General features: G+C 37.1%; 2 protein-coding genes across 2 annotated transcripts in view; both read right to left on the minus strand.

The window, feature by feature from the left end:
- Window positions 1-23,869, minus strand: part of LOC107701209 (transcriptional enhancer factor TEF-1-like) — a 36,810-nt gene extending 12,941 nt beyond the window's left edge. The window contains exons 1-2 of the mRNA XM_016503171.1: window positions 23,663-23,869; window positions 10,411-10,665 (exon numbers count right to left, since the gene is read on the minus strand). Of these exons, the coding sequence (XP_016358657.1) occupies window positions 10,411-10,612 (202 nt within the window). The 5' untranslated portion in view covers window positions 10,613-10,665; window positions 23,663-23,869. The remainder of the gene's footprint in view (window positions 1-10,410; window positions 10,666-23,662) is intronic.
- The window catches only part of LOC107701030 (alpha-parvin-like), a 30,539-nt gene continuing 15,677 nt past the window's right edge, over window positions 11,796-26,657 (minus strand). The window contains exon 14 of the mRNA XM_016502953.1: window positions 11,796-11,806. The gene's annotated coding sequence lies outside the window, so the exon portion shown is untranslated. The remainder of the gene's footprint in view (window positions 11,807-26,657) is intronic.

Below are 26,657 nucleotides of genomic sequence, written 5' to 3' on the forward strand. Positions count from 1 at the left end.
CATTAGAGCTGCTCCATTGCAGCGGCTTAGTACTGTAATCACGTGCTTTGCTGTAATAATGTAGGGAACCACTCGTTATAAAGCTCCTAACTGATATTTTCAGAAATAGAGGTCGCGTTTTTTCATCTGAAACGTGCTTAATATTATGAATTATTATGGATTATATATAATAAATAACATATTATAATATAAATGGCTGACAATCCACCAATAACAAGACATCTAAATCATCTGAATCTTCTGATGACTAAGCCATGTTGTTCTCTTAGAAATGTGTTCAGGTTTGGTGATGACTCGCTCAACAACACAGAATCATTAAAAGTGAGTGATGACAAAAAATGTTAAAAGCAAACACAGGAATCTCTGACCAAGAACAGTACAAGATGTGGTTTAACGGATGCACTGAAATTAGCAGTTAAAAAAAACCCTGCGAGGGGGGTCGATGGCATTCTGTTATAGTGGCATTACAAAAGTGTTGATGTTATGCTGGTGGAGGGCAGGCCACAAAATCCACTGAGGATGTAGTGGGTTAAAGGTCATAAAATTACAATATTAGCTTGATCAGCACAAAGTAAAGCAGCTCTGAGGAACACCCACTGTTTGCAATTAAAAGTGAGCTGATAAATGGACCTCACACTGACGCAGGGTTAGCCTCAGCGTGTCTTTAGAGGGGAAAGATGGCGCCAAAAATGGAGCTCGTCAGTCATTGTGTATTGACAGCTTTCTCTGCTGTCTGTCTCTTCCAACTAACTAAATGAAAGGATGTGATTTATGCTGTGATATCCAAAGCTAAGTGCTTTTCTCTGGATTTTTCAGTTTCTAAAGCAACTGGTACTATGTCCGACAGGGACAATTCACCCAACAATGAGATTTCTGCCATAATTTCTGTCATAACAATCCTGTATGCTTACATTTCAGTATGCTTCTTACACAAAGCTATCATATGGCTTCAGAAAACTTGGAATATAGTGCATGTTTTTATTTAGTGAGTATAGTATTGATACATTACTTCATAATGTTTTTGTGTCCTTTTTTTCACATTAAAACATTGAAGGCAGTCTACAAAATTTTTCTTTTGTCCTGTAGGAAAAGAAAAGTTGGTTTGGAATTACATGAGGATGAGTAATTGATGACAAAAGTTTCATTTTTGGGTGAACTGTCCCTTTAAGGTGTGATAATACAGTAAAATTGCTAAAGTTCTGCTCATGGCTCTCTGGCCAACCCTTCTTTGCTTTGATTTCAGATAACACTAACTCAAGTCTCCATTCTCCATGCTGAATCTGTCTGAAGAGAGTTTAGATTGCATGGGTCATTGAAAAGTAAGGGTGACGTCAGAAGCTGAGATGCGTAGCTCACTCACTCTTGCACTCAAGTTCATCATACGGCAATCATCTTGTCAACTAAAATATCTCTCAGAAAAGTGATGAAATTGGATAAAACAATTTGGTTCACCTCAACAATCTTTGATAAGCTTTGACCATTTCAAATGACCCACAAGTATCGGGGTGTTGGCCTCAGGGTGTGATGGTGACGGGCAGGACAGAAAGCCCAAATCTATGGGACAATGGCTCTGCTGCCCTGCCAGGCCTGATGGATGACTCTGAGGTCTCGGGCTGCTATTAGAATCATAATGGCCTAAACTAACAACACAAAGACTTTCTGCATGAGGTCCATGACTAAGGAATGATGAGTCTAAACTCAGTGCCCAAACTGAGACTGCAATATTCATATCTGATTTCCATGGGCATCACAGAGATCAACAATGTATGTATTGGTTTACATTATATTTTTAGCAACAGAATACAACAATGAAGAACAGAACAGAACAACGATAGATATAATTTTTAATAATATTAAAATCACAATTATTATTATTATTGTAGAAAGTTCAGGTGGAATTTTTTGACATTATAATTATAAAAATAATAACAACATCAACAACAACAATAATTGTATTAATACAAAATATATAATAGTTATTTGTTGTTATCATATAAAACCTAAATTTAATAATAATAAAAATAAACTAAATTAATAATATTATATGTTATAAACATATAAAATGTATTATAATAACTATTTAATATTTAATGATTATGGTCAAATTTATATTTATTAAATTACGATGAAATGTTTGTGTAACTGAAAAACAGAAATGTGACAGATCAATTAACAACTATGCATTATAATACTTTTCCAATAACATAAAATGTCCCACAAACATCATTAAAAATGTAGAGAACTTCTTTCAACCACACTTTACTCAACTGCTAATTTTAGAAAGAGCTGAATTGAGATGCTTTACATCCTTACATTAGTGTCCCGAAAAGACTTCACTCCACCTTTCTGAACAACTTTAATCAAAATACACAGCTACACGATACATGCAGAAGTTTGATTATGATAAATCAAGGTATTCTGACTTGACTGTCACTACATTGTCCAGTCCCGCTAACATACTTATCATCTACCTGCTCATTTATTGCACAAGCATAAACGGTGAGGAACGACAAAATGCTATATGGTTATAAGTAAAGGTCAGCCTCCAAAAGCAGATGGTGGTCTGAACAATCCCCTCCCTGGGAGTCAATCAGCTTAGACTGATACGATCTGCAGGCTCAATGCAGGTGTTTCCCTGAGAGCAGGACCGAGGGGTGCGGCCAACTTTTCCCCTGCCAGATAAAGCCATTCACACACACACACATACACACGCTTATGTGTACACACATGCCTGCTACCATCTGATTAGAGTTAGCCAGCTGTCCTCTGTGACGGGAACAGCCCGTAACACGATGACACCCCTCCGTCCGCAAGCCATTTTCAGAGGGAGGGTCTGAGAGGAAATTCAAGGCCAGATGGCAAGAGACCGTGACGGACAATCTTTTCTCTTCCAGTAGATACCCCTCATCCCGCCAAAACTGCTACGATTATTTAGAGAAACCAATTCTGAGAGGAAAGTCATGGACCTGATCAGATGGACCAATACTTGATAAGAACAATCGGGTAAAAATCAAATATATTCAGTGAACCTGGTCATCGCTATGAACTTTCAAGTCAAACTTTATTCATAAAGCACATTTAAAAAAAAAAAAAAAAAAAAAAAACTACAGAGGTTGAACCAAGCACTGTAAAATTTAAGAATAAAAGTTTAACTTTAAAATTGTTACATAAAAAAAGAGAGGGAAAATATACACATTTAATAATAATAATAATAATAATTATTATTATTAATATTATTTATTATAAATTTAATGTGAAAATGAAGTTAAAATATATTTTTGTTAAATTTAAAAAATGTTTCTGGTAAAATAAAATAAAATAATAAAATCATCTCTAAAAGGACTTTCCTCTTTGGATGACATCGCCAGAGCTACTCAGGTTTCTACCAAAGGGGGCCACAGGTAAAAAAAAAAAAAAAAGTCCTGCCCTAAATTTATTCTCTTTAAATACTTCACATTATGAATGTAAAATGGGTTTTGAATATGTTTCACAGTCAAACAGAAGAAAGCACAGGAACTGAGGAACCACTAGTACTGCTAGTCTTGAGTCACAGTAAACCACTCACTGCAGTATGCTTGATGTTAAAAGCCCTGAAAGTGTGTACACATATGAAACTCCGCTACTGAAAGAGCTCTAGAACACTGAAAGCTTCTCTTCCTGTGATAGAAAAGTATCTGGAAACACAGAGTGGAATGACTCAGTCTGGAGCTGTTTTCTTTAATGGAGCAATTAAGCATGCTTCCTGTGTGTAAGCAAGGGAGAGTGTGTGTGTGTGTGTTTGTGTGGACATGCAAGTGAGTGCAAGTGTGCTTGTCTGACTGTCCTAACATGGTGCGCTGGCTGGAAACATCACACCAGCCTGCTGGAAATCACACATGGAGAATCCAAACAACCCCAAATGACTCTCGCTCACTCCCTCTCAAACTCTGTTTTGCTTTCTCCCTCATTTAGTTTTGCTTGATAAAGTTACTGTGTGCAAACTTCATGAAAGGAGAGCTAAAAATGACATCCGTTTGTCTGCCAGGGTAAACTTGACAACCAAATGATTTTTAGATCGAAGAGAGAAACTTGTATAACAACAAAGGCAGACTGACTGAGCTAATGTGTATTTACATGTGATGATCACCCAAAAAAAGATGTATGGTTTCAATTATACTATTTTTAATGAGCTTGAGTTTTGGAGTTGAAGCCTTGTTCACATGCAGCTTTTTCCACCATCGCTGTATACAGTTGTACAGTAACTTAAAAAACCTAATAGGGAAGCATGATTAATCAAAGTAAAACTGAAATCGCGATATGGCTTAGTACGACTGTCAAATCACAAAGGCAATATAATTAAATACATTTCAGAGTAAACAAATGAGTGAAGCGCAGCACTGTGTTCATTTACACACAACATACTCATGATAATGAGCTCGTTTTCCAGTAAATGCTGATAAAATAAAATAAAATAATAATAATAATAATTATTATTATTATAAAAAATAAAATTAAAATATGCACCATCTCTAAAACAACTTTCCCCTTTAGATTACATCACTGAGGCTGTTCAATTAAAAAAAATAAAAATAATAAATAATAAACTTTTTTCAATTGCATTGTAAAATCATAATTAGGGCTGAAACGATTAGTCGACATTATCAACAATAAAAAATTGTCGACATCTTTTTGTTGTCGAGTAGTCATTTGATCTCATATGACCTAATGTAAGAACCTGCAATAATGTGGATTATGTTAAGAGAGATTATGTGAATAAAATAGTTTATCAAAAAATAAAACGTCTTATCACTTACCTTTATTTTGTTTCTTATCCATATGACTTACAAAAGATGTTAGGCAGAATGATGTGTCATTCAGTTACCTTTTCATATAGCTAATTAAATGGTGAATAAGAGAGTTTCTCTGTCATCTCAATTAATTAATTAATTGTATAATTGTAATTACATAATATGACTTTCAAAAGCGATTACCTTCATTTATTTGTTAGAATATGTATAACTAAATATTTTAACTAATTGCAAAAGCTGAATAATCAATAAATGTCTACTGATCAACCAGTGGAATAATTGACGATTAGTCGATTGATCGTTATAATAATCGTTAGATTAATCGATTATCAAAATAATCGTTTGTTGCAACCCTAATCGTAATCAGAATTTGAGATGTTATTCAAACATAAAATTACATAAAGTTAAGGGTTTTGGAAAAAGTATGAGAGGTTACTGTCTTAACTGACAACAAATAAGTCAAAATATTTCAAAAGACTTCAAAAATCATTCATGCTTCTTGTACAAAAACGTGACCAGTTAAAAAAAAAAAAAAGAGTTTCAGTGCAGAAAAGAATGAAATACACTAATTAGGAACAATACTTTTTTTTTTTTTCACCCGCCACCAAGCAACAATAACATGTATTATGCGGCTCAAGGACTCTCTGTAACATGATATCAGTGTCTGTTTCAATCACTCATCCGTCTCAAACAGTTAAGAGGTGTGAGGATGAAGCATGCTGTGTCCTGTCTCCTAACTGGCTCTCAGTGAGGTAACATCCAGGCCTCACACACCTATCAAATGCCAAATGAGAACATTAATGCGCTTCAGACAGGACTCATTTCTTATGTCCATACGCTCTTCTGGGAGTCTGTACCTCCTTGCACAAAGCCCCTTTTTCAAATTCACACGCTGTCCCTTGAGAAACATAATTAAACTCGGTACCACTGTGAAAGAAAATGGGCAAAATGACTCCTTGGCCCCATTTTATGCAACACAAAAGAGGCAAAGTGCAGGTTTAAAGTGGGAATATACATAGTTCTTTCGTAGACCATGAAAAGTGAAGACTTTAAAAAAAAAATGCCCCACATCTAGGGACCTCCTCTGGAGCACAATGCAGCCATAAACACGAAAAGCAATGTCCTGTGTGATTTTGCAAACACTTCTTTCAGATAACACCGGTTTCCCACCAGAATCTTCCAGCTGAATCCCTCCTTTTCCATCAAACAACATCTCACACTGACAAGCTTCCTGTTCCTTAATCATTATGTAAGAAAGTCTTTCTGTGTGACTCTAAACATACCCGTAGGTGGAAGTGTGGCGCTTTGTCATTCAGAACAGGGATTTTGTAAGGGTTTAAAACATAATCAGATATTTAAGCACAGTGAGTAAACACTTATGGGTGTATTACATGTATATCTCGTTTATCATTTTAAAACTATTTTAACAATGATTTTAATCACAAGGAGATAAAATCTAATACGACTATAACACAAGTTCGGTGACTAAAGTGTACTGTTCAATCCAAAATAATCATAATTTTTTTGAGTTGTGGTGCTGGCATTGGTAACATGAGTTTGAATCTGGCTCGCAACATTTATTCTTCCTCAACTTTTCTTGTTAACTTTACTTTCGCCTATTAGGGATGTGCAAAACTACATATTTGCAAATATTTGCAGTTAGTTGGTTTATGGCCCGAACGACTAGTTTTAGTTAACCAATCTGTTTTAAGGAAATCCTAAATAATTAGGTTTGTTTTTAGGTAGTTTTATTGACATCAGTTGGACACATTATTATGGGATGTTTACATTAAATATGCTATTTGTTTCATAACTAAATAATAATCATTAAAAAAACTAAACTAAAAATAAGAAATAAACAATACATTACATAATTAATTATGAATACTTAAATACAACCACAACAACAATACAATAATAAATAAATACATTTTATTCTAAAACTACTGGACTTTACTAACCTCAATTTATTCATAAGAATCGCTAGTTCATATAAATAAAAAGAGAGCCAAAAAGGCTAAAAATATAATCATTGTATTCAATGTACCAGATTTTTAACTGATTTAAATGAATGTGCATTGATTATCTTTCATCTTTGAAAATAAAGAAAAAATACCTTAAGAAAAGAGTGGGGGTTTGTTTTGTGATTTTGGATCACCTATCATGTACTTCTGCTGATGGCAGAGACTCAACAGCATATAGTTAGCCAGAACAGAATGACGATAACTCCCATAGCCACTAGTTTCCCCTGCGGAACGTAATACAACCCAAACTGGCACTAGAGTCTCAGAGCGGGTCTGTTATCCTATTGTTAAAGACACAGCTTAAAATCACAGTATTTCCAATCCTCCGAGGCACACATTATGTTCACAAAGCCCATCACTGCCTGAGCACACCAGTCTATTCATTATTTTACACTCACAATTTGCCATTATGAAATGCAGAAAGACATGGTGCTGTAAGGTAAAATTAGGATTGATTCAGGCTCTTTTTGCATGAATAGAGCTGCACACAAAATGTCCTTTAAATTAAATTAAATAAAAGGTATTTTGCACTTTAACCAACCCAGCAAGAACAAATATGGCACTGAAATGCCCCAGCAACTGAATAGCATTAATTTTAGGCTTGATATTTTTTTTTTACAAACATACTATAAACATCTTTAAGCAGTTTCACATATATTTCAAATTATAGAAGTCGTAAAAACATGCTAAATGTGCTAAATGTTGTACGAACATCTGACAGTAAATACTTAAAAAATAAAATTTTCAGAATGAAAATAGGTGCACACATGCAAATCAGTGGTAACAGACAGTGTGGCTACTTACAAAATAAGAAAATAAAATATAAAATGAAAAATAATAAAAAATATACACAAAATTATAATTTAAGATTGAATAAGTTTATTATGCAACAGGAAAGAGACTACTGACATTAAAACCTGGCATAGCTATTAGACGGCATTCAATTTTACTGTTTAGCGGTCATTATACTAAAATATATACGACCACAGAATGGCCAAGTATGTTAGTTGTGCTTGAAAATGATACAATACATTTGTTAAGGTGGATATGGATATCGGAATATATAACACTTGAGAAATATTAATTGGCTGAGATTATGTTAAGTCCTCAGTATATCCCCTCAGAAGTGAAACCACTGTGATTAGATCTTTCTTTCATCAAACCCAGTGGGGGACTGTCAAATCTACTTATGGCATGCTTTCTCTGCCTAAAATAAGTACTAGCGACTAGATATCAGAGTCGACACGGAGGGCACTAATCTCACAAAGGGGGAAAAAAGAGAGAAATATCATGCAACAAACAGCCAAATTTACACTAAAAAAGACATCTGTGAGACGAAAGAAAAGATTTATGGGAAAAACAAGTGTTTTGTTCACCTGTGATATCACATGGCAGCTGCCACAGCGTTTCGTACCATCTATAGCAAAAACTTGAACTCTTTGGCATGAGTCCAGTTTTCATGCCTCTGTGAGGCTAAAGAGCCCCCTCAGGTAAACAGTGAGATGAGCTGAGCCACGACACGAGGAAGAAACGACATATTGTTTTGAAATGAAAGGCAGTTGCTATAGGGACGGCTGCTAATTAACCACACAGTACTGGCAGACCTGGAGAGCGGCAGGACTGGGGACCAGGATCTTGACTTTTATGGATCTATGGTGGGTCCGCTCAGATAAATTAAATCTCAAACAGTTGTTATGGACGATGAAATAACTAAGGTGACGGCAAGTGCAAGGCTAAGGAATGCTACACGTACACCAGCGTAGGAGGTGACAGGTTTGCCACAGTGACCCAAGAAACCCCCCATGAACATCAGCCAATTTATTTAGAAGGAAATGCCTGAAGGAAAAAAACAGTGGTCATGGGAATAAACAGGTGTCTGTTAGGAAAGAAATATCCTTTTTGGCATTCATTTAACTTTGTGAAACGTCTTTAAATAAGGTTCAATTTGTTAACATTAGTTAAAACACTAACAATGAGCAACTATTTATTAATCTAGCCTAACTTTCATGTTCATTTATATTTCGACAGGTTGAAAATGCATTAATATGTAGAAATTAACATTAACCTAGATAACCTTATTTTCCAGAATAAAGTCGCACCTGACTATTAAGTCAACAGTTGCATTGAGAGAAAAAACCCCACAGATAAGTCACATTACATTTTATTATTACATTTAGAAATAATGTAAAATCCCAATAAATAAAGCAATGTTTACAAACATTGTAAACGCTGTTAAACATCCTTTAAATTTAACAGCATTCAGAACAGAACAGAACAGAACGAAAAATATAAGATATAAAACAAACATAAATTATAGTGGCATGCATTTTTAAAAAACATTTCTTATGAATGCCAAACCTAAACTAATTCATTAAAAGAAAAACTGAAACTACTGATGTCTGAGAACTGCGCTATACAAATATACTCATGGGCTTATGAAACTCTCTCGCACTGCACAAATCAAAAATTTTAATTAATAAAAATTGTTGCATTATATACGTCGTAGCACATTTTAGATGATAAAAAAGTGACTTATACATACTTAAAAACATGGTAGTAAATGCTGTTTAGATATTTTTAATTTTTAGTTAATGCATTAGGTGATCATGATGTTAACAAACTGAACCTTATTTTGAACCTCATTATAAAAATTTTCCAAAATTTCAAAGGAAACATTTCAAACAGTAGAACATGGGTGCTTGCAACACCAAGATCATGGGTTCGATTAGAAGGGAATGCATAACTTAAAACACCTTAAAATATCACAAGAAAACAGCAAAAGGAAATAGCAAGTTGGATTCAAACCTGAGTCCCCAGGTGGGCTGCAACCATGAAAAAACGTTCTAAAAAGCAGCGCTTTTATGATTTATAAGCTTGTACACTTTTTCCATCAAGCATCCGGATTTAACAACTGTTTGGTTTTCGAGTTGTTCCTAATAAAGACAGCTGGATACAAGTTCAAGCAGTGTGAGGAGGCTTCATTGTGGACAAGGCCAAGAGCATGTTCAATATCCTAAGAGAAAAGAAAAGCAGTATTCCCTCTTTCCATGACATCACCCCAGCCGGGAGTTTGAGGGAGGTGTGGAAGGGAGTGGGGAAGCTTTGGGGAATGAGGTGGGGGGGGATTGGGAGCGCAGCTGGTGTCAGCCGCACGACCATCTGCTCCTGACTAATGGTTCACGCTGACTTTACAACAGAACCCAGGACAGCCAACCTGCTCCACCGCCTGGCCCGCTGGAGTCCCGTTTTTCCAGTTTCAGAGGCCCGACGGACCTCATCGTTTCACCCTGAGGACAAACAACTAACAACTTCCCTGAGAACTTTCTGATGAGCGTGTCCCCCGCCAACTTCAACAAACAACACACGATTACGAGCAGTCAAAACAAGCTGCAACGGCAGTCATAATGTTACACAGCTAGTCAAAATATGTAGATTGAGATAAAGGTCTGTTAGTAAAACCTCTATATTTAAAGTCAACTTGATGTCAAAGTTGGGTTCAATTCATACTTGGAAAAGGTGGTCTGGTTTATGTGAACTCCGGATTCAAACTCAAGTTCTGACCGAGCAATCAAACCAATTGTTGCAGTTTTTCAACTCACCATACATTTTCCCCTCATCGGACAGGATGATTTTCCGTCGTCCGCAGGGTGGGTAGATGGCTAGGGCCTCCTGGAAGCTCTGCTCAATGTCAGGGCTCCACACGCTCTCTGCATCGTTGTCCATTGGCTTATCAGCCGAGTCGCTCATCCTCTCGATATCCTCGCCGGCACTTTCACTGCCACTCCAGCTGCTGGGATCCATGGCAACAGCTGGGATTTCGGAGCCCGAGCCTGGAGAACTCTAGGCACACTGACCTGGGAAGAGCAACCAATAAAAACAAGCAAATGATTGGTCTTGTTTAACTTGTCTTGCTGCAAAGTGTTAACTTAGATCTCTGAAAACACTTCAATTCAAGCAGGGTTCAACAGGAAGAAAAATTAAATTATAGGATTACCATATTAATTTATTGTGGTATTTCTAATGGTACTTCAAGATACTTAAAAAAAAATACCATAGTATTACCATAATGCTACCATTATGCAATACAAAATCATAGTAAATGAGTATATTATTTATGACAATTCAGGTTACTTTGAATAAAAGCATTTGCTAAATCTGTATAAATGTATATGCAGTAATGACAATGAAGCAATAAATATTGTAGCCAGGTATTAGAGTTAACTAAAACAAAAAAAAAAATAAAAATGTTACTTGGAATAAAATAAATGTAAACTGAAACAATAATAAAATATTAAAAAAACTTATTTCAGCCATTTGCCAAGGAAACAGTTCTCATTTTCATAACTAAAACGGAAATAAATGACAAAATACAACAAAATTACTAATACTTTAACTAAATGAACTGAATGTAGCTCAACTAAAGCAAATCTTCTAAATTAAATCCAAATTTTAGATTTTCCAGGCTCTTTTATTTCATGTCTGTTAATTTTGAGACCATAATGCTACATGCTAGTATTCTCCAAGTGAATTTGTTAACATTTAGATGTACTCATTTAAAATTTGCACTACTAAGATTTTCATCCAATCAGATGCTCTCTAGAATGAAAATGTCCTGCCCCCTAATACCAATTTACTAGCAAATCATGGCTTATGTCTGTAACATTCTAAAGCCTATTGGCTACTTCAAACTTCCTGTTTAAAGAGGAAATACATCTATGCAGGGAAGAAATTTGGGCCTGTTAAACAATGCCATTGCATCTTCAAAAATGGCCTGTTTACAACTTCACACAGCGAATCTATTTGTGGTTTGGAAATGAAAAATAATAATCAACACTGAACACATTAAATACAATTAAAACATTTGCTCATCACCCATAAAAAACATCAAACCAAAAGCTTAAGATCAACACATGATTGAAAGCCCATGAAGGAAATGAGAAAACACATAAGCCATGATAATTTAGGAGTGGCACTTAGGCTAAACCAAAACAGCTGCTGTCTTAGAAGGGAACACTTACAAGCTGGCAATGATGTCAGACCAGCTTTTAAACTTTTATTTGTGGTAGAAGATTGCTGAATGACAAATGTTGATCCTGTAGCTTAAGAGAGAGAGTGATTAACCCAAATCACATGCAACACTCCTACGAGTCACTGTGTTTAGCATTAGCACCACACAGTACGTTTCAAGTTAAAGGAAAACTGCTTGAGCGAAAAAACGCTGCGGCTAATTGCAATCTCATTATAACCATTGCAGTACAAATCAAGGAAACACTGCAACAATCTGGCAGAAAATCACATCCAATCACAGCCAACTGCTCAAATAAACAGCCAATAGTGGCACAACATCAAACGCATGTGTGTGTGTGTGTGTGTGTGTGTGTGTGGGTGAGACTTTGGGGTAAACCATGAAGTGTTAAAACCATACAAATCTAATCTAAATGGTCACACAGAGCAATTGCTAACTACAAAACTTGCGTTTTCAAGTCACGTCTGGCCTAGAGGCTACACTAATTGGGGAAATGCCCAGTCAAAACAGTGCTGCCTATTGTAGAACTACTAGCATGTGTTTCCTGTCAAATTTGAGCGGGCTACACTTCACAATGTGTTAACGTGTGTCTACAGAGTGTTGGTCCCTTGTGAAAAAGACATACACTTCAGATACTTTTAAACAGAGTATATTTTATATATTAAATGCAATTAGTTGAAAATTAGAGTGTTTTTTGACACAATTAAGTAGAGATTATGGGATCTTTATATGTAATTTCATAATTTCTTCTATTGTCCTTGAAATGTGGTTAAAGTTTACTACCGAATACACTGACAAGCATTTATGGTAAACTAAAACTGTACTTGAAGTAATTTCTATTAAAATGTGCATGTCATGTGTTTAAATATATTTGTAATTACACATTTGTAATGATGTTGCAATTTTATCTTATAGCAAAAACGGGCTATAAGATAAAATCTCAAGTCATCTCCGATGATATTACATTGCCTGATGAACTTAATGCGTTCTACAGTCGCTTTGAAAATACAATGGAGGGACAGGTTGGTCAGCCGACGCTGCCCTCCTGGTCCTGTATTATAAGCCCTCCTTTTAAAATAGAGGAATATGAAGTCAGGAATCTGCTGCGGAAGCAGAACAAGACAAATGCTGTTTTGCCATTGACTATTAATGGTCAGGACATTGAAACTGTTCAATGTTTTAAGTTTCGCGGGACTACTATCTCTGCAACGTTAAAGTGGGACGACAAACTAAGAGGCCTTATTAAAATATCTCATCAAAGGCTTTTTTTCTTAAGACAGCTTAAAAAGTTTAGCGTATCTAAAGTTGGTATGTTAAATTTTTATAGAGCTGTCATTGAAAGCGTGCTGACTTTCTCACTTATAGTGTGGTTTGGCAGCTCCACAGTTCAGCAGAGAAGTCAGATTAGTAACATAACTCGGGTTGCTTCGAAAATTATTGGTTGTGATCTTCCCACTATTGATGAGATCTATGTTTCACTTTTGCAGAAAAAAGGTTTAACAATCCTGAAAGATCCCTTACATCCAGCCAGACACCTCTTTACGCCTCTTCCTTCAGGCAGACGCCTCAGAGCAATTAAAACTAAGTCTACACGTTTTTTGAACAGCACTTATTGTAGGATTGTTCATGCTCTTAATTCCTCTGGTGTCTATGCATCTGTATTTCACTCCTTATAATTGATAGGACATAGATAGTTGTGTATGTGTATGTATTTATATATTGTATGTATTTTAATGGTTGTTATTATTGTTGATGAGCTCACCAAGAAAAATTCCAAACAACTAGGGTGTTTGGCAATAAATAAATACATTTAATACATTTAAAATATATTAACATTATAACACACTACAGTTAAAATTATAATAAAGTACTTTAGATGTGCTTTAGTATGTTAGTGAACATAAAAGTGTTCTTCTTTACAGTAGGACAAAAGATTAATACATAAGGATTTATAATGTACTTTATAATGTAGTACTTGACTTTTTATTTCAATAATATTATATATGGCCTGCAAGTACAGTTTTTTTTAAATATACTTTTAAAATGTGAACTGCACTACAAGTGCACATTCAATACAATTAGTGCACTTTCTTTTTGTCTCCAGCTATTCTAATAGTGAAAGCTTACAATACTGTATAATCAGCTCTATATAAAAATAAAATCCCCTATTGTAAGTCCCCATTTGGGTAGCTAAATGTGTGTGAAAAAGTTTGTGACTGGGTGTCTCACTAACACTTTGCAGTTGTGAATGTTTCTTGTTTTTTTGTGTGTGTGTGTACTAAATGCTGATGTTGCAAAAAAAAAAAAACTCACTTGTACTGCTGAGAAAGAGTGATAAAATTTGTGCATGCTGCAAACTGCTAAATGCTTGGGCTCTTAAACATCATCTTCCTGACTTGGAAATTAACTCAACTGTAATCACTTCCAGCACAGTCATGTGTGCACTTTTGGCTTTGCCCACAATTACACTGCAATCTGTAGTTTTCCACTTCTGGCACTTACCGAATACTGTATTTGTACATTCAGTGCAGTATATCTGAGTTTGCACTTCAGATCAGAGCGTTTTTGTTGAGCTTTAAGCATCTATCTCATGTGAAGGTTTTCTTTCATGCAAATACTCCCTGATCTTGTGCATTACCAGCAGATCAAACCAGACCAAAAAGTGCATGCTATAATTACTTGTATGGTAATATCTCGGATATCTGAGAGATTCTACATGAGTTTTGAATTAGCATCAACAAAAGCAGGCTGGTAGTTTGGACTGCGGAAGATTAAAGAGAGCCTGCGTGTGGTGGTTTAATCGAAGAGGGAGAGAGGCGGCTCTCGACAAACCACACATCCTCCCTGTAATTTACAAGACTTCACACTTCAAAAAGATAAAGAAACTCAGTACGAAAAAAAGCTGTATGGAAGGCAAAAGAAAGAAACTAAAGAAATGAATAAACTACTTGTTTATTTTGGCTGACTAATCGATTAATTGTCTAACAACCAACTAATCGATTAGTCGAGTTGACTAGTTTTTCTTGACTTTTCCTTTATTTTTAGTATTGATATTTTTAGCAGTTAAGGCCTGTTCACACAAAGGACGATAACTATAATTACAACTATATATAATCTAAAATTAAAAATCATTCTAATTCTATGAGAACAGTTAAATCCATAAAACAACTATAACGATAATGACAGAGGCCAAAATCATTGGAATCACTTTCAGAATGTTTTTTTAAAGCTGATGAATGATAAAAACATTGACAGCCAATCAGAATCCATCCTGCTTTAAAGAGCCAGATGACAAAACTGCAGCATACGCTTTTAACAAACAGAATATTATCGTCCGTTGGTGTGGACACGAATCAAGTTAGCGTTATAGTTATCATTTTTGGCATGAACAAGCCTTTAGAGTTTATCCACTTTAAAGTGGTCTTACATATTCAGAGAGAGGTTTTTGGGAATTGCGTTGCAAACTGTTTTATGAACATCCCACCACACGCGTTGCATTTTAAGATGGCGTGTCAAGTTAAAAATACAACTACACATCTTAAAGTGTTTACAGCGATCATAATCACAGCTGTTTACATTCCCCCTCAAGCCAACACAGACCAGGCACTCAAGGAACTGTATGGGAATATAAGTGAGCAGGAAACCGCTTACCCAGATGCGGCGTTTATTGTTACGGGGGACTTTAACAAAGCCAACTTCAGAACAATAACTCCAAAATATTTTCAACACATCACCATCAACACACGTGGTGATCGTGCACTGGACCACTGCTACTCTCCTTTCCGGGACGCCTACAAATCCCTCCCCCGCCCACCTTTCGGCAAATCGGATCACTCTTCCATTCTGCTCCTGCCTGCTTATAGCTTTAAAGGGACAGTTCACTCAAAAATAAAAATTCGGTTTACTCACATTTACCCTCACATCAATTCAAACCTGTGAAAAACGGTCAGTGAGGACCAAAATTGAAACATTTTTCAAAATATCTTTTGTGTTTTGTAAAAGAAAGCGATAGGGTGAGTAAATGATGACATTAAACCATCCCTTTAAACTGAACACATCGTGCATCACAATCAAGTTCTCTCAAACCAAAAACATTTGCACAAGCCGTCAGCTTTGGACATCAGGACAAATCTCTGTGTTTCGTTATGTGTGCACATGTAACGTCCCATAATTCCCAGCTGTGAGGCAGGCAGTGGGTTCACCCGGGCGCTTCTGCTGTTGTAGAGTGCCAGTCAAAGCCAAGATGTTGTGACTGCTGCAATATGGCAGTGCTTGATGCTGGAGAGCGCAGTGCTTGTGCCGGGGCCTCAGTGGCAGATGGAAGGCCGAGATTAGTCATGCAACAATGTACTGTGGTCACACTTACAATACACTTCACCCTCCAGGCAGCCTCAGCCGGCCAAACGAAAGGCATGGGTGCAATCCCACACAAACCGGGAGGCACACATCCACCTCGGGCAGCTGTCTCGCTCCCTCTGGTCTACTCTCGCTGCCAACGGACGAGGGTATCTCACAGTATACTTGTGTACGCTTGTGTGTGTCCATGTCCATAGGCGAGAACACCACTAAAGCGCCAGCTTGTTGTAATTAAATGTAATATGTATATGAGTACAGACAGTATTTGCGTGGGGTCTTATTTGTGTCGTAATGCTAGCAAACTCTCCTACATGTGTCTAAATCACAAAATCTGCTTTATTCGATTCCAAACCATCACGCTGAGCTCTTTAAAGTGTTCACGGGAGCCTCTCACTCTCACTTCATTACCAAATGAAGTTGTAATCGAACTGCCCAGCTCTTGTCTGCACATTAGCGGCTCCCTATTGATGAAGTTGGCAGCCGGGTCGACAGAAAACCGCTACATTTCCGCTCGCCTCCACTTTGTGGCTTGGTTAGTTTAATTGTATTAAAGAAACAGTTTACTGGGAATTATAGTCATACCTTGTGTTAGATGTTTGTAATTGCCCTGTGATTAGTTAAAGGTAAGTAACAACTGGACTGCTTCTGTGTACAGTCAGGGTTTTTTTAACTGGGGCCTAGAGAGAAAAAATAAGATAAAGTTGAAGTTGAGAGGAAAAGAATTACAAAACATATTTTAAAAGAATATATATATATATATATATATATATGTGTGTGTGTGAAAAATATTTTAATTACTCTGCATTTACATTTTTTCTACACAACATTAGAATTGTGGCACTCTTTTCTGTAAAGGTGCTTATATTATACTTTTTATGAAAATAAAATTTGAAAAAACAAAAACAATGAATGAAAAATGTTTCAAAATGTGTTGAAAAATGCAAAATGAAACAAAAACAATCCTAATAAATAAATAATATAAAATAAATATTTTCCACATAATATTTTAATATTTTTGGCTTTAATGCAATAAATAATAATAATAGATTTTTAAAAAACTAAATATTGTCTATAATCTTATGTTTACCACATTATAAATTATCCAGTATACTTGAAAATATATAGCTGCCTTCATATTTTCAAAGGATCATCACATTTTGGATCCTTGGCACCGAAAACTTGAAAAACTCCTGACATACACACATGTAACATTGGTACAACATAAAATATTTGTTATTTGATTATTTCAATGAATATTCATCTCAGCAACTTGAAGAGACAATAGTTAACAAAACCAATCTGATTTCAGTGGAAAAACAACAAATAAAAATACATAGTTGAAACACCACTACATGCTCCATTCAATGAATCAAAACGAATGGTTGCATTAACCCTCGTAAGCCTATTCCACTTTCAGAAAATGAGCTACATAGGACATAACAGAGAAGGCTTAAGTTATTAAGCGAAGACATAATGAATGAAGGGTTTTCATATATCCAGTGTCTGTAAGTGATCACAAAGAGCCTTCCTCCAGTGCATTTCTAGCAGTGACATGAGATGCGCACACAATGCTATTAGTCTCTATATTACTCTGTCATCAGCCAGCAAATTCAATTAAGGATGACCTAAAAATCCATTCTTTCAGTCTTTCTCTGAGAGAGAGGCTTTTGCATTTCAATGGCATGTGTTGTATAGTGGCCAGCACATCTTGTACTGTGATTGTCAGTGTAGTATTTGCTTAGATGAAACTATGTCCTTTTATTTCTGCAGAGGAGCCATGCCAGAGAATCCTTCCTCAAAGAAACCCTTGCCTTAAACTGCAAAAAAAAAAAAAAAGCATTATCTGAGGAAGACGTCTTGAAGATGCAAGAAATGTGAAGGGTTCTTAAGAAAAGGGCCGTTGATCCTATTCAGAAAGATAAGCAAAGAAGCATCTTTAATCAGAAAAAATTCAACCTTGTGATACATTTTTAGCGCCTTCATCTCTATAACCTGGCATGTGCTTCATATTAATTATTTGTCATGCTGATGACTAAAGCAGGGGTCTTACAAAACAAGTCTTTAAGAAACCATCCTTGAGATGACATTGTACCAATCTAAAGATGTACTATCCACGGCTTCATTCAACTGAACATAAACCACACAGCTTGGCTTGCTCGCTCCCCAGGTTATGACTTTTTTCAATGCAATTATGGAGGTCTTACAAACCCGCTAATATCCAAGCGAAAATATGTCTGTGAATTGCACCGCATGGACTCCTAAGGGGCGGCGGGCTTGTGAGCACTGTTGTTATTGCTTTCCCCGTGGCTATGTAATCCTCTCAACCAAGTGCTAATGACCCAAAAGTGACGGCTGGACTTCTGGAAAGTTATTGTCGAGTGGGCAGAGAAAGCTGGCTTGACAAAACAATAATGCTAGAAAGGTTTTGCATTCACTTTCATTCAAATTTAGCAACATGGAATCTGATGCAGTGAGTATAAAAGAATCAAATCTGATTTACACGAATAAGACATGTTCCAGGATCAGCATCCTTTCTTGATTCCGAAACAATATTCCTATCTTAACCTGCCCTTAAAATCAATGAGTGGTTGAGAACAATGACTAGTATTACATTTCTGGCTGATACATAAGCTGATTATTATTTTCATTTTCTATAATATATTCAAGTCCTATAATATTTCTGCCTAATAAAATAAAATAAAATATAAATAAATAAATGTTACAAGTGAATTTAGGCATCACAAAATTATAATATATGTTATGAAAAATGGATAAACATTTTGAGATTTTCTAAAGATTAAATTTAACAGTAATTTAAATATAAAAATAGAGGAAACGAGCTTGAAAAAATAAATATCCAATATCTACATTTTTAAAAATCTATTTTAATATCGGCAGATAACCGATAAATGGTCAATATTAAAACTGTATATTATTTTGTTTAAATAAATTTAAAATAAAACACTAAAATCAATCCATTTAAATGCTACAAGTAAATATATAGGCATTACAACATTATAATGTGAAAACATATTTTGAGATTAGCTAAAGATTATATTTAACAATGTTAAATTATTAAAATTCTTAGTGTTTTTAAAGAATAACTTTAAGTGAAATTAGATGACGGCAAAGGCAATTTAAAAGTAAAAATAAAGGAAATTATAAAATATGTAAAAAAATCTCTAATAAATCCCCCAAAATTTCTTTAATAAAGCAAAACGATATTACGCCGATATATTGTACGATATATTGTACATCCCTAATTTAAAAAAACCCCTCCACATTCCTAAAATCTAATTGGTTGCTATAGGAAAGATGATTCAAGACCATGACCAAATTCAGTCGCTACAGTGCCAGAGGCCACGTACAAAGTCTACTTCCTTGAAGACAATCCAGGAGCGGACAGGTTTCCTCCCCGGTATTGTGGGGCAGACATGTTCTGTGATCACTCCACAGGCTCCATTCTTCTGAAGCAGGCTATTTTTCGCTGAGTCAGACCCCGCTATTATCCGATGTCTTCCTGGGGCGCCACTCTCCCCACGCCATCCCACAATGCCTCCTCCAGGAAATGGAAGAGAGGACGTGTTCAAATAAGTGTGAGCTCCCGAGAAGCATGGCCAGTGTTTGCTCATAACCTTTCCTGACCTTCCAGCAGAGGACAAATACATTTACTCCAAAGGGTGCCATGAACCGCACTCGCTTCCCGATTTACCACAGATACGGCTTCACGCAGAGAACACAGACGGTTCTTATAGACTCAGAAGAAAGTATTTTCAAAACTCTCAGTACATCTGATCAAATTGTATCAAAACAGAATTGCTCGCCCTTTCTTGGCATCTCCTGAAATCCATCTAGGACACAGCAGTGTCTTTTTTTAATCTACTGCCCCAACAGGAAAAAGAAAGCTTTTGTACTTTGTTTTTTTGTTAGTTCTGTTTAGGAGTATGTCTCTTTTCACTATTTTATCATTAAAAAGGATGTATTTTATGGTCAAGGTACTAACTCCACCCTGAAGTTCTATTTAAACTGTTGCATAAATGGTAAACTAAATGAAATGAAGGAAAGAAAAACTGTTAGACCACCTCTGATTAATGCTGTATGGGAGGTGAATAATGCTCTGTTTAACTGGAACTCTGAGGTTTGCGTTTGTGTCAGGAACTGACTCATTTAGTGACTGATTTCACTCAGACTCTCCCTAAGCTGTTGTTCTGGCGTTTCCACTGAGCTGAGGAAACATTAAAGGAAAAACAGATTTTATGATAAAATAACCTGCACAAAAAAAAAGCTCTTCTGTTCTCGCCAAACCTCACAAAGTCATGATCTATACACAATAATAATAATCTATCTATCTTTAGCTATAATATCTATTTGTTTCTTTCGTAATTCATTCAAAAACATTTCCCTTTTTTTCTTTCAGAAATGACTTGTCTTGTCTATAATCTGTGTCTTTCACTCTACTTCACTCAAGTCTCTCTGTCTTTCTTGTTTTATTTTATGAATTCACAAAAAAAAAAAAAATCATTTTCCGTAAGCTAAATCCAGCAACATTTACAAGCTAGCTAAAAGGGAGTCCAGTGATCAGCCTGGAGCAGACGTGCTGACATCAGTGGCAGAGTTCCAGTAAGGGTCTCTCTCTGGCTATCTTTGGTCTCGTGAAGCGGTGGGCTGTGTGGAGAAAGCGGTCCTTTTGTGACAACAGAGTGTACCTCAGGGCACGGCGTGGGCCTCCCGCTGCCCCGGGCCACAGAGGACACCCTATTGTTCCTGTGTTGCCTGAACAAAGCCGGCCACCCGTGCCCCTGCTACACACAGTCCCACTGAGCCATTGTTCCGCTGACAAACTCTCAACCCAAATTTCATTACATATGAATTTTCCTTTGTCGCCCCTTCAGGCCCCCCTCTCACGTTTTGCTCCGACAAATCTTTTCGGGTTTCGTATTCCACCCCCTCCCCAAACCAGTTATCATACAAGACTTGTGATTATGCATGTCAAAAGAAAAGGATGAAACGGCAATGAACACATGTAACTCGCAGGACAAACATAGTCTGTATGGTCAAATTTAGCGGCAATCTAAACCGAAAGCTCTTTTTCACTAAATTAAAAGTCCACATTTCTCTTCTTTTGATCAGCAAAACTATGACGCAGATCATAAGCACCTGTTGCTTAAATACTTGGCATCTTCGCCTCACATATCTGAACTTTTTTCTTAAAAATACAGCAACACTCAGCAAAACTTGGGGTTATTTTTGACCCTTCAATTAAAAAATTCAAAATATCTCACTGTTAAAGACAAATGTCTGACAAAAAGATATTGAGTTTTTTTTCCCTTTCTTTTGTCCCATTTGGTTAGCATTTCCCACACATACATTTCTAGTAATTGCATTAGACCAAGTTGAAAAGTGTAATTTATTTCCTACTAAAACTGTATGGAAAGCAAAGGTACGTTAATTACAAGTGCCTAACTAGTGTACTTTGGCTACGTAAACAGTCTCTCCCTCCCTAAACTTACTCAATCACCCTCTTTGCATAAAAAGACATGTAAAAGAAAGGACAAAATACAACATAATGGTGTTGATAAGCTAAATTACCAGATAACATCGAGGCACACACAAACCATATGGTGCCTCCACCACTATCGCCTGTTGCTGGCATAACAATGGAGTTGGCTAGACGGTGAGTGGCAGCAACAGTCAAACAAATGGCCGTTCCTCTGAATTAGCCCAGCGCCAGAATGAATACACACAGTTCAGCATCTTTCAGCCTACAGGTGCGCTTAAGTGGCAAACCAGATGTCAGCATGGGAGCAGGACTGTTTGTGGAGTAATTCAGCCGCTCCACGAGCCCCTGCTTCAATAACAGCAGGAACAATGAAGGGCCCCTTACCCCATTTTCCCACAATCCCGTGCTCCCAGAGGAAGCCCTGTCTACTGAATCTGGCACATTTTTTTCTCTTCTGACAAAGTTTCAATTCTTGAAAACAGAAAGAGAAAACAGATAAATAAACTAACTGTGTTAACTGGTTCTCTCCCTCTGAAAGCTTATATTACAATGTTATACATAAAGTTCATTTTTAAAGGCCATGATTTAGTTACAGAGAGAAGAAAACAAACAATCAGATCACATAAGCTTATAAATGTCTATGGTGTAAAACCATATGGTCTAAACACTTCAAGATAATTATTAGGTTTTGATTAAATTAGATTTAAAAAAAAGAATGAAAACGGTCACAGATACTGGTTTTTATTAGTGATATGTACGGTTTTGGATCGTAAGAATTGGTGTTTCCATTTTAAAAGGGTCTATCTACTCTGTTTACAGAAGTTAAATAGACTGGCATGTCATTACAGCAACACAATAGTGAAGGGGGTCGACCTCATCTGAGACAACAAACCACTGTCAGACAGCAGTGGGAGAGGGGGAAACAACAAACAAGAAACACAAAATACTAATAATTCTTCTTCTTCTACTACAGTATAAGGCATGTACTTGGCTTTTAAATGCAAACTGAACTATAATAAGCACATAAAGTGTACATGCATTCATTAAACTTTTCACAATACTGAAAAACACATTGCACAAAATTAAGCCCTCCAAGTCCATTCAGTTAGTTTATCTTGCTGATATCTATTACATGTTTTTTTAATGGCAGATACATACTTTAAAACTGAAGACAAACATACAGACTTACTATATTGGAAAATAGCAGTAAACGCATATTTCAAGTCTCTACCCTCTTTTAGTAGTTAAACATGACAAATGGCACAGAATGTGTCCCAAAATATGACAAATGTTGCCCCAAAATGCTGTCTAGGTAGGCAGCACACTAGGTTTTGAGACAGTCTCAGACCAGGCACTAATTTTAGTCTGAGGGCTTTCAAACATCCAGATTAATTATTAACAGGGGCTGGACCATGGACTTTCTCCCTAATCCTTTATTTATGTACACAAAACTGGCGTTTTTCAGGAAAGCAAACGGGAGCGGGGTGTTAGCCCGACCAAATAAGCGACTAAACATCCACAAGTCACTGAGGTCACGAACCAGAAATCAGTGACACTGATTCATCCCAGAAACATGAATCACAACGTGAGATTTACTATTAAAGTAAATATGAACTTACTGTTACAAAGAAGCCGTGGTAAACTAGCTGGCACGGATCGAAGGAAAAAGTGTTTTCTGAACCTCCACAAGTAGCCTAATGAAAATCTCTGCGGATGTTTGCACAATCTACAAAAAAGGTAAACATTAATCATTTTATTTAACTGCTTTTGGCACAGTGCATTTTTTATTTTGCTTTTTTGATCGTGAAAGGCTGTTTATTTATGCCGTGTCATTTTTAAAAACTGGGAATAAAATTACAGCCACTATTCTCTTAATATTTATCTTTTAATCCATAATACTTAACAGTAAACACAAAGTGTTAGCAGAACTAGCAGTCAAAATGAAACTTTGTTTAAAGCACAAACGTACCTCAGTCTTTTAAATGTGTCTGATGCTGTGGACTGAGCGCACGCGCTGATTTATTTCCAGCTGATCACTTTTTTTCTTGTCGGAGCGCAAGAGCGCGACTATTCGGCGTATCTAACAACGATGTGAAGTATGCGCGGAATGAGGGCAAGAATGAAATGAACGCGAAGAACTGAGTTTGCGTTGGGGGCGGGACCGGAGTGACGTCGCCCGCAGAACTCCTAGGCAGTGGGAGGGGCCGCCGCTGAGTGTGTGACTGAAGTGGTGAGGATTTTTGATTCATCAGTGACTCGACTCTTTTGAATCCCTTCACTAAAAGAATTCGTTCTTTATTTGAGTACAGTGGCCTTTCTGAATTACATAATGGAGCCAGTAGGTGGCGACGCGTGAATCGTTTAATCAATCAATTTATTAAACACCGAAAATAATCCACGAAGTGACTTTAAAAAGAGCATTTTCTTCATCTTAGGTTTTCCCTACATTTTTTCAACTGCTAGCATGACTGTTGGTCTGCTGGAATACCCTAGAGTTTCGTTTTTACATTTTAGTTAATATTACACATTTATAATTTTTCTCAATCAAAATGTTGCCTTCAGACTCGAAACAGTAGGTTCAACCAATGAAACACTACTTTCACAGCCCGCACTCAAATGTTATTTTTTCTTAGTAGACTTTGAACGCAGTAGACACTTAAAGATATGTATCAGTGCAAGGAAATGAAGAAGATTTGTTCACTTTAAAGATTAGTTCATGAACACTGATTATTTAATGAAACACCAGTAATGTAAACGAATTGGGGAGAAGTTCACGTATTTAAAATATCGACAATGTCAAGTGAAAAAGCAAAATTAGATTCCCTTTTGAACGGTCGCTCCCGTTGCGTTAAACGCTTATGAGGAAACAGTGGGACAGCGGGGTTCAAACACTGGGCTCCAGTGAACTAATGCCCGCACAGGTCCCCCGTGCTTCACTCTCCCCACAACGCCTCGACTCGCCTGTGTGCTTCACACGTGAGGATCAGCACCTTTCATCGGCTGAGAGAGGGTTGATTTCCTTCGGTGGGTCTAAGGAGGAAGTTGTTTCGACAGATGCAGAGGACTGGGCGTGTTCCGGCGAAGAGCCCAAAACCCCACCTCTGACGCAGACAACATGGCCCAGTGTGGACAGCGAGCAGCCCAGCATCCTAGACAAGTGGTACCTGAAGGAACACCATCAATGATCCTACTGCCAACGGCCCACCCCGTTCTTCCCAGAAGTTCATGAAGAACTCACCAGGACGTGGCATGCCCCCTACTCAGTGTGTCTTCGCAACATGGACGAGTCCGGCCTGAGTTCTGATGCCTTCAGAGAGCTGCACACAGTGAATGACTTAGCTCTGCACACTACTAAGGCCTCGATCTCAGGCATCTGAACCGCACACTTATGAAACGCCCATTCAAGATGCTGATTTTGAAGGAGATCCTCGCGCAAATATGCCCCAGGAATTGGTTTTTATCCCATCAGACCATTCTTGAGATTTGTGTTTGAGGGAGTGGCTTATCAATATACAGTCCTACCACTCGGACTGTCTCTGGCCCTGCGCATTTTTACAAAGTGCATGGACACGGATGAGACAGAAGGGAATCCGCATTATGAATTACCTAGACGATTGACTGTTCTCATCCAGATCGGAACAGGAACTCATCGCTCACAGGTCGCTGCTGCTCAACCACCTGGAGCGGCTTGGGCTAAATCTCAATTTAGCCAAGAGCTCTCTGTCACCCTGGCTTACGCTCCGGGGCTGGGCTTGCAGAGTGGCTTCATTCTGCACTTGCTTATAGCACGGCGCTATTGGATACGTTACCTTTAATCGTTTAATGCAACGGGAGAGACCGTTCGAAAGGGAACACTCCAGTTACTAATGTAACTGTAGTTCCCTGAGATAAGGGAACAAGAGTTGCGTAAGCTGCTGTGCTAAATGGTTGCAGGCGAGTCAATGACTGTCGCTTCAGTCGAAAGATTCTGACAAAATGGTGCTCAGTGCCGACTTATATAGTAGTCAGTTCCAACCCTTTTGGTGGGTTGAAGCCCCATTTGCTCGTGCAGCTACAAGAATGTGAACAAATCAGGCTTCGGTATTAAGAGTAAACAGGAGTTTCCCCATAAGCGTTTAATGCCACGCTCGTTCCCTTATCTCAGGGAACCAAGGTTACGTTAGTAACCGGACTAAAACGTTTCTTGAAACCTTTTGTGAAAGCTAATAAATCGCTACATTCCCACCTAAAGATGACTGTTTATATTCTCTCTCTCTCTCTCTCTCTCTCTCACACACACACACATACACACACACACACACACACACACACACACGTCCTCAGGCAATGTCCAAAAGAAAGTCATTCAGACTTCTTGTTACATTTTGGATTAATTTCAATAATGTTTACGCAGATGTATTTACATTACATTAGTCTACACTGTGTAAAGATAATTTAAACATTAAAGTTTCCATTAGGAAAGCTTCCACACAAGGGTTGTTAACATTGATAATAGAATACTCAATCATTATAGGTACCATTGCCATCTTGTGGTAAAAACAGACTAAAGCTGTTGTCAAGGAAATACTTTGACTGTTTCTACATAACATGAAAGCCCACTATAAACAGAAACCCATTTTGAGTGATGTAATGAAAGAATAGAACCTCTAGTTTATATCCCTTACAAAAAATTCACCAATCATGGTTTCACAAAAAAGAAAAAAAGAAAAAACATGGGTTAAAAAAAAAAGGGTAAACGTGAAAATCCTTAAAAATCAATATGTGCTTTTACAGAAGAAGAGAGCAGGAGCGAGATGAAGGGGTGTAATTAAATGGTCATATAATTGGATCTGGAGAACAAGCAATGAAGCAGCTTGTTAACTTGTTACTGTTACCCCGTGAGAGCAAGCCAGCGTGCCTGAGCCTGCCATTAGCAGAATGTTGTTCTCACATTCTATAGGGACACAATCAAAAAACGGCATGAA

This window comes from Sinocyclocheilus anshuiensis, unplaced genomic scaffold (genome assembly GCF_001515605.1).
Source record: "Sinocyclocheilus anshuiensis isolate Anshui unplaced genomic scaffold, SAMN03320099.WGS_v1.1 scaffold1423, whole genome shotgun sequence".
NCBI lineage: Eukaryota > Metazoa > Chordata > Actinopteri > Cypriniformes > Cyprinidae > Sinocyclocheilus > Sinocyclocheilus anshuiensis.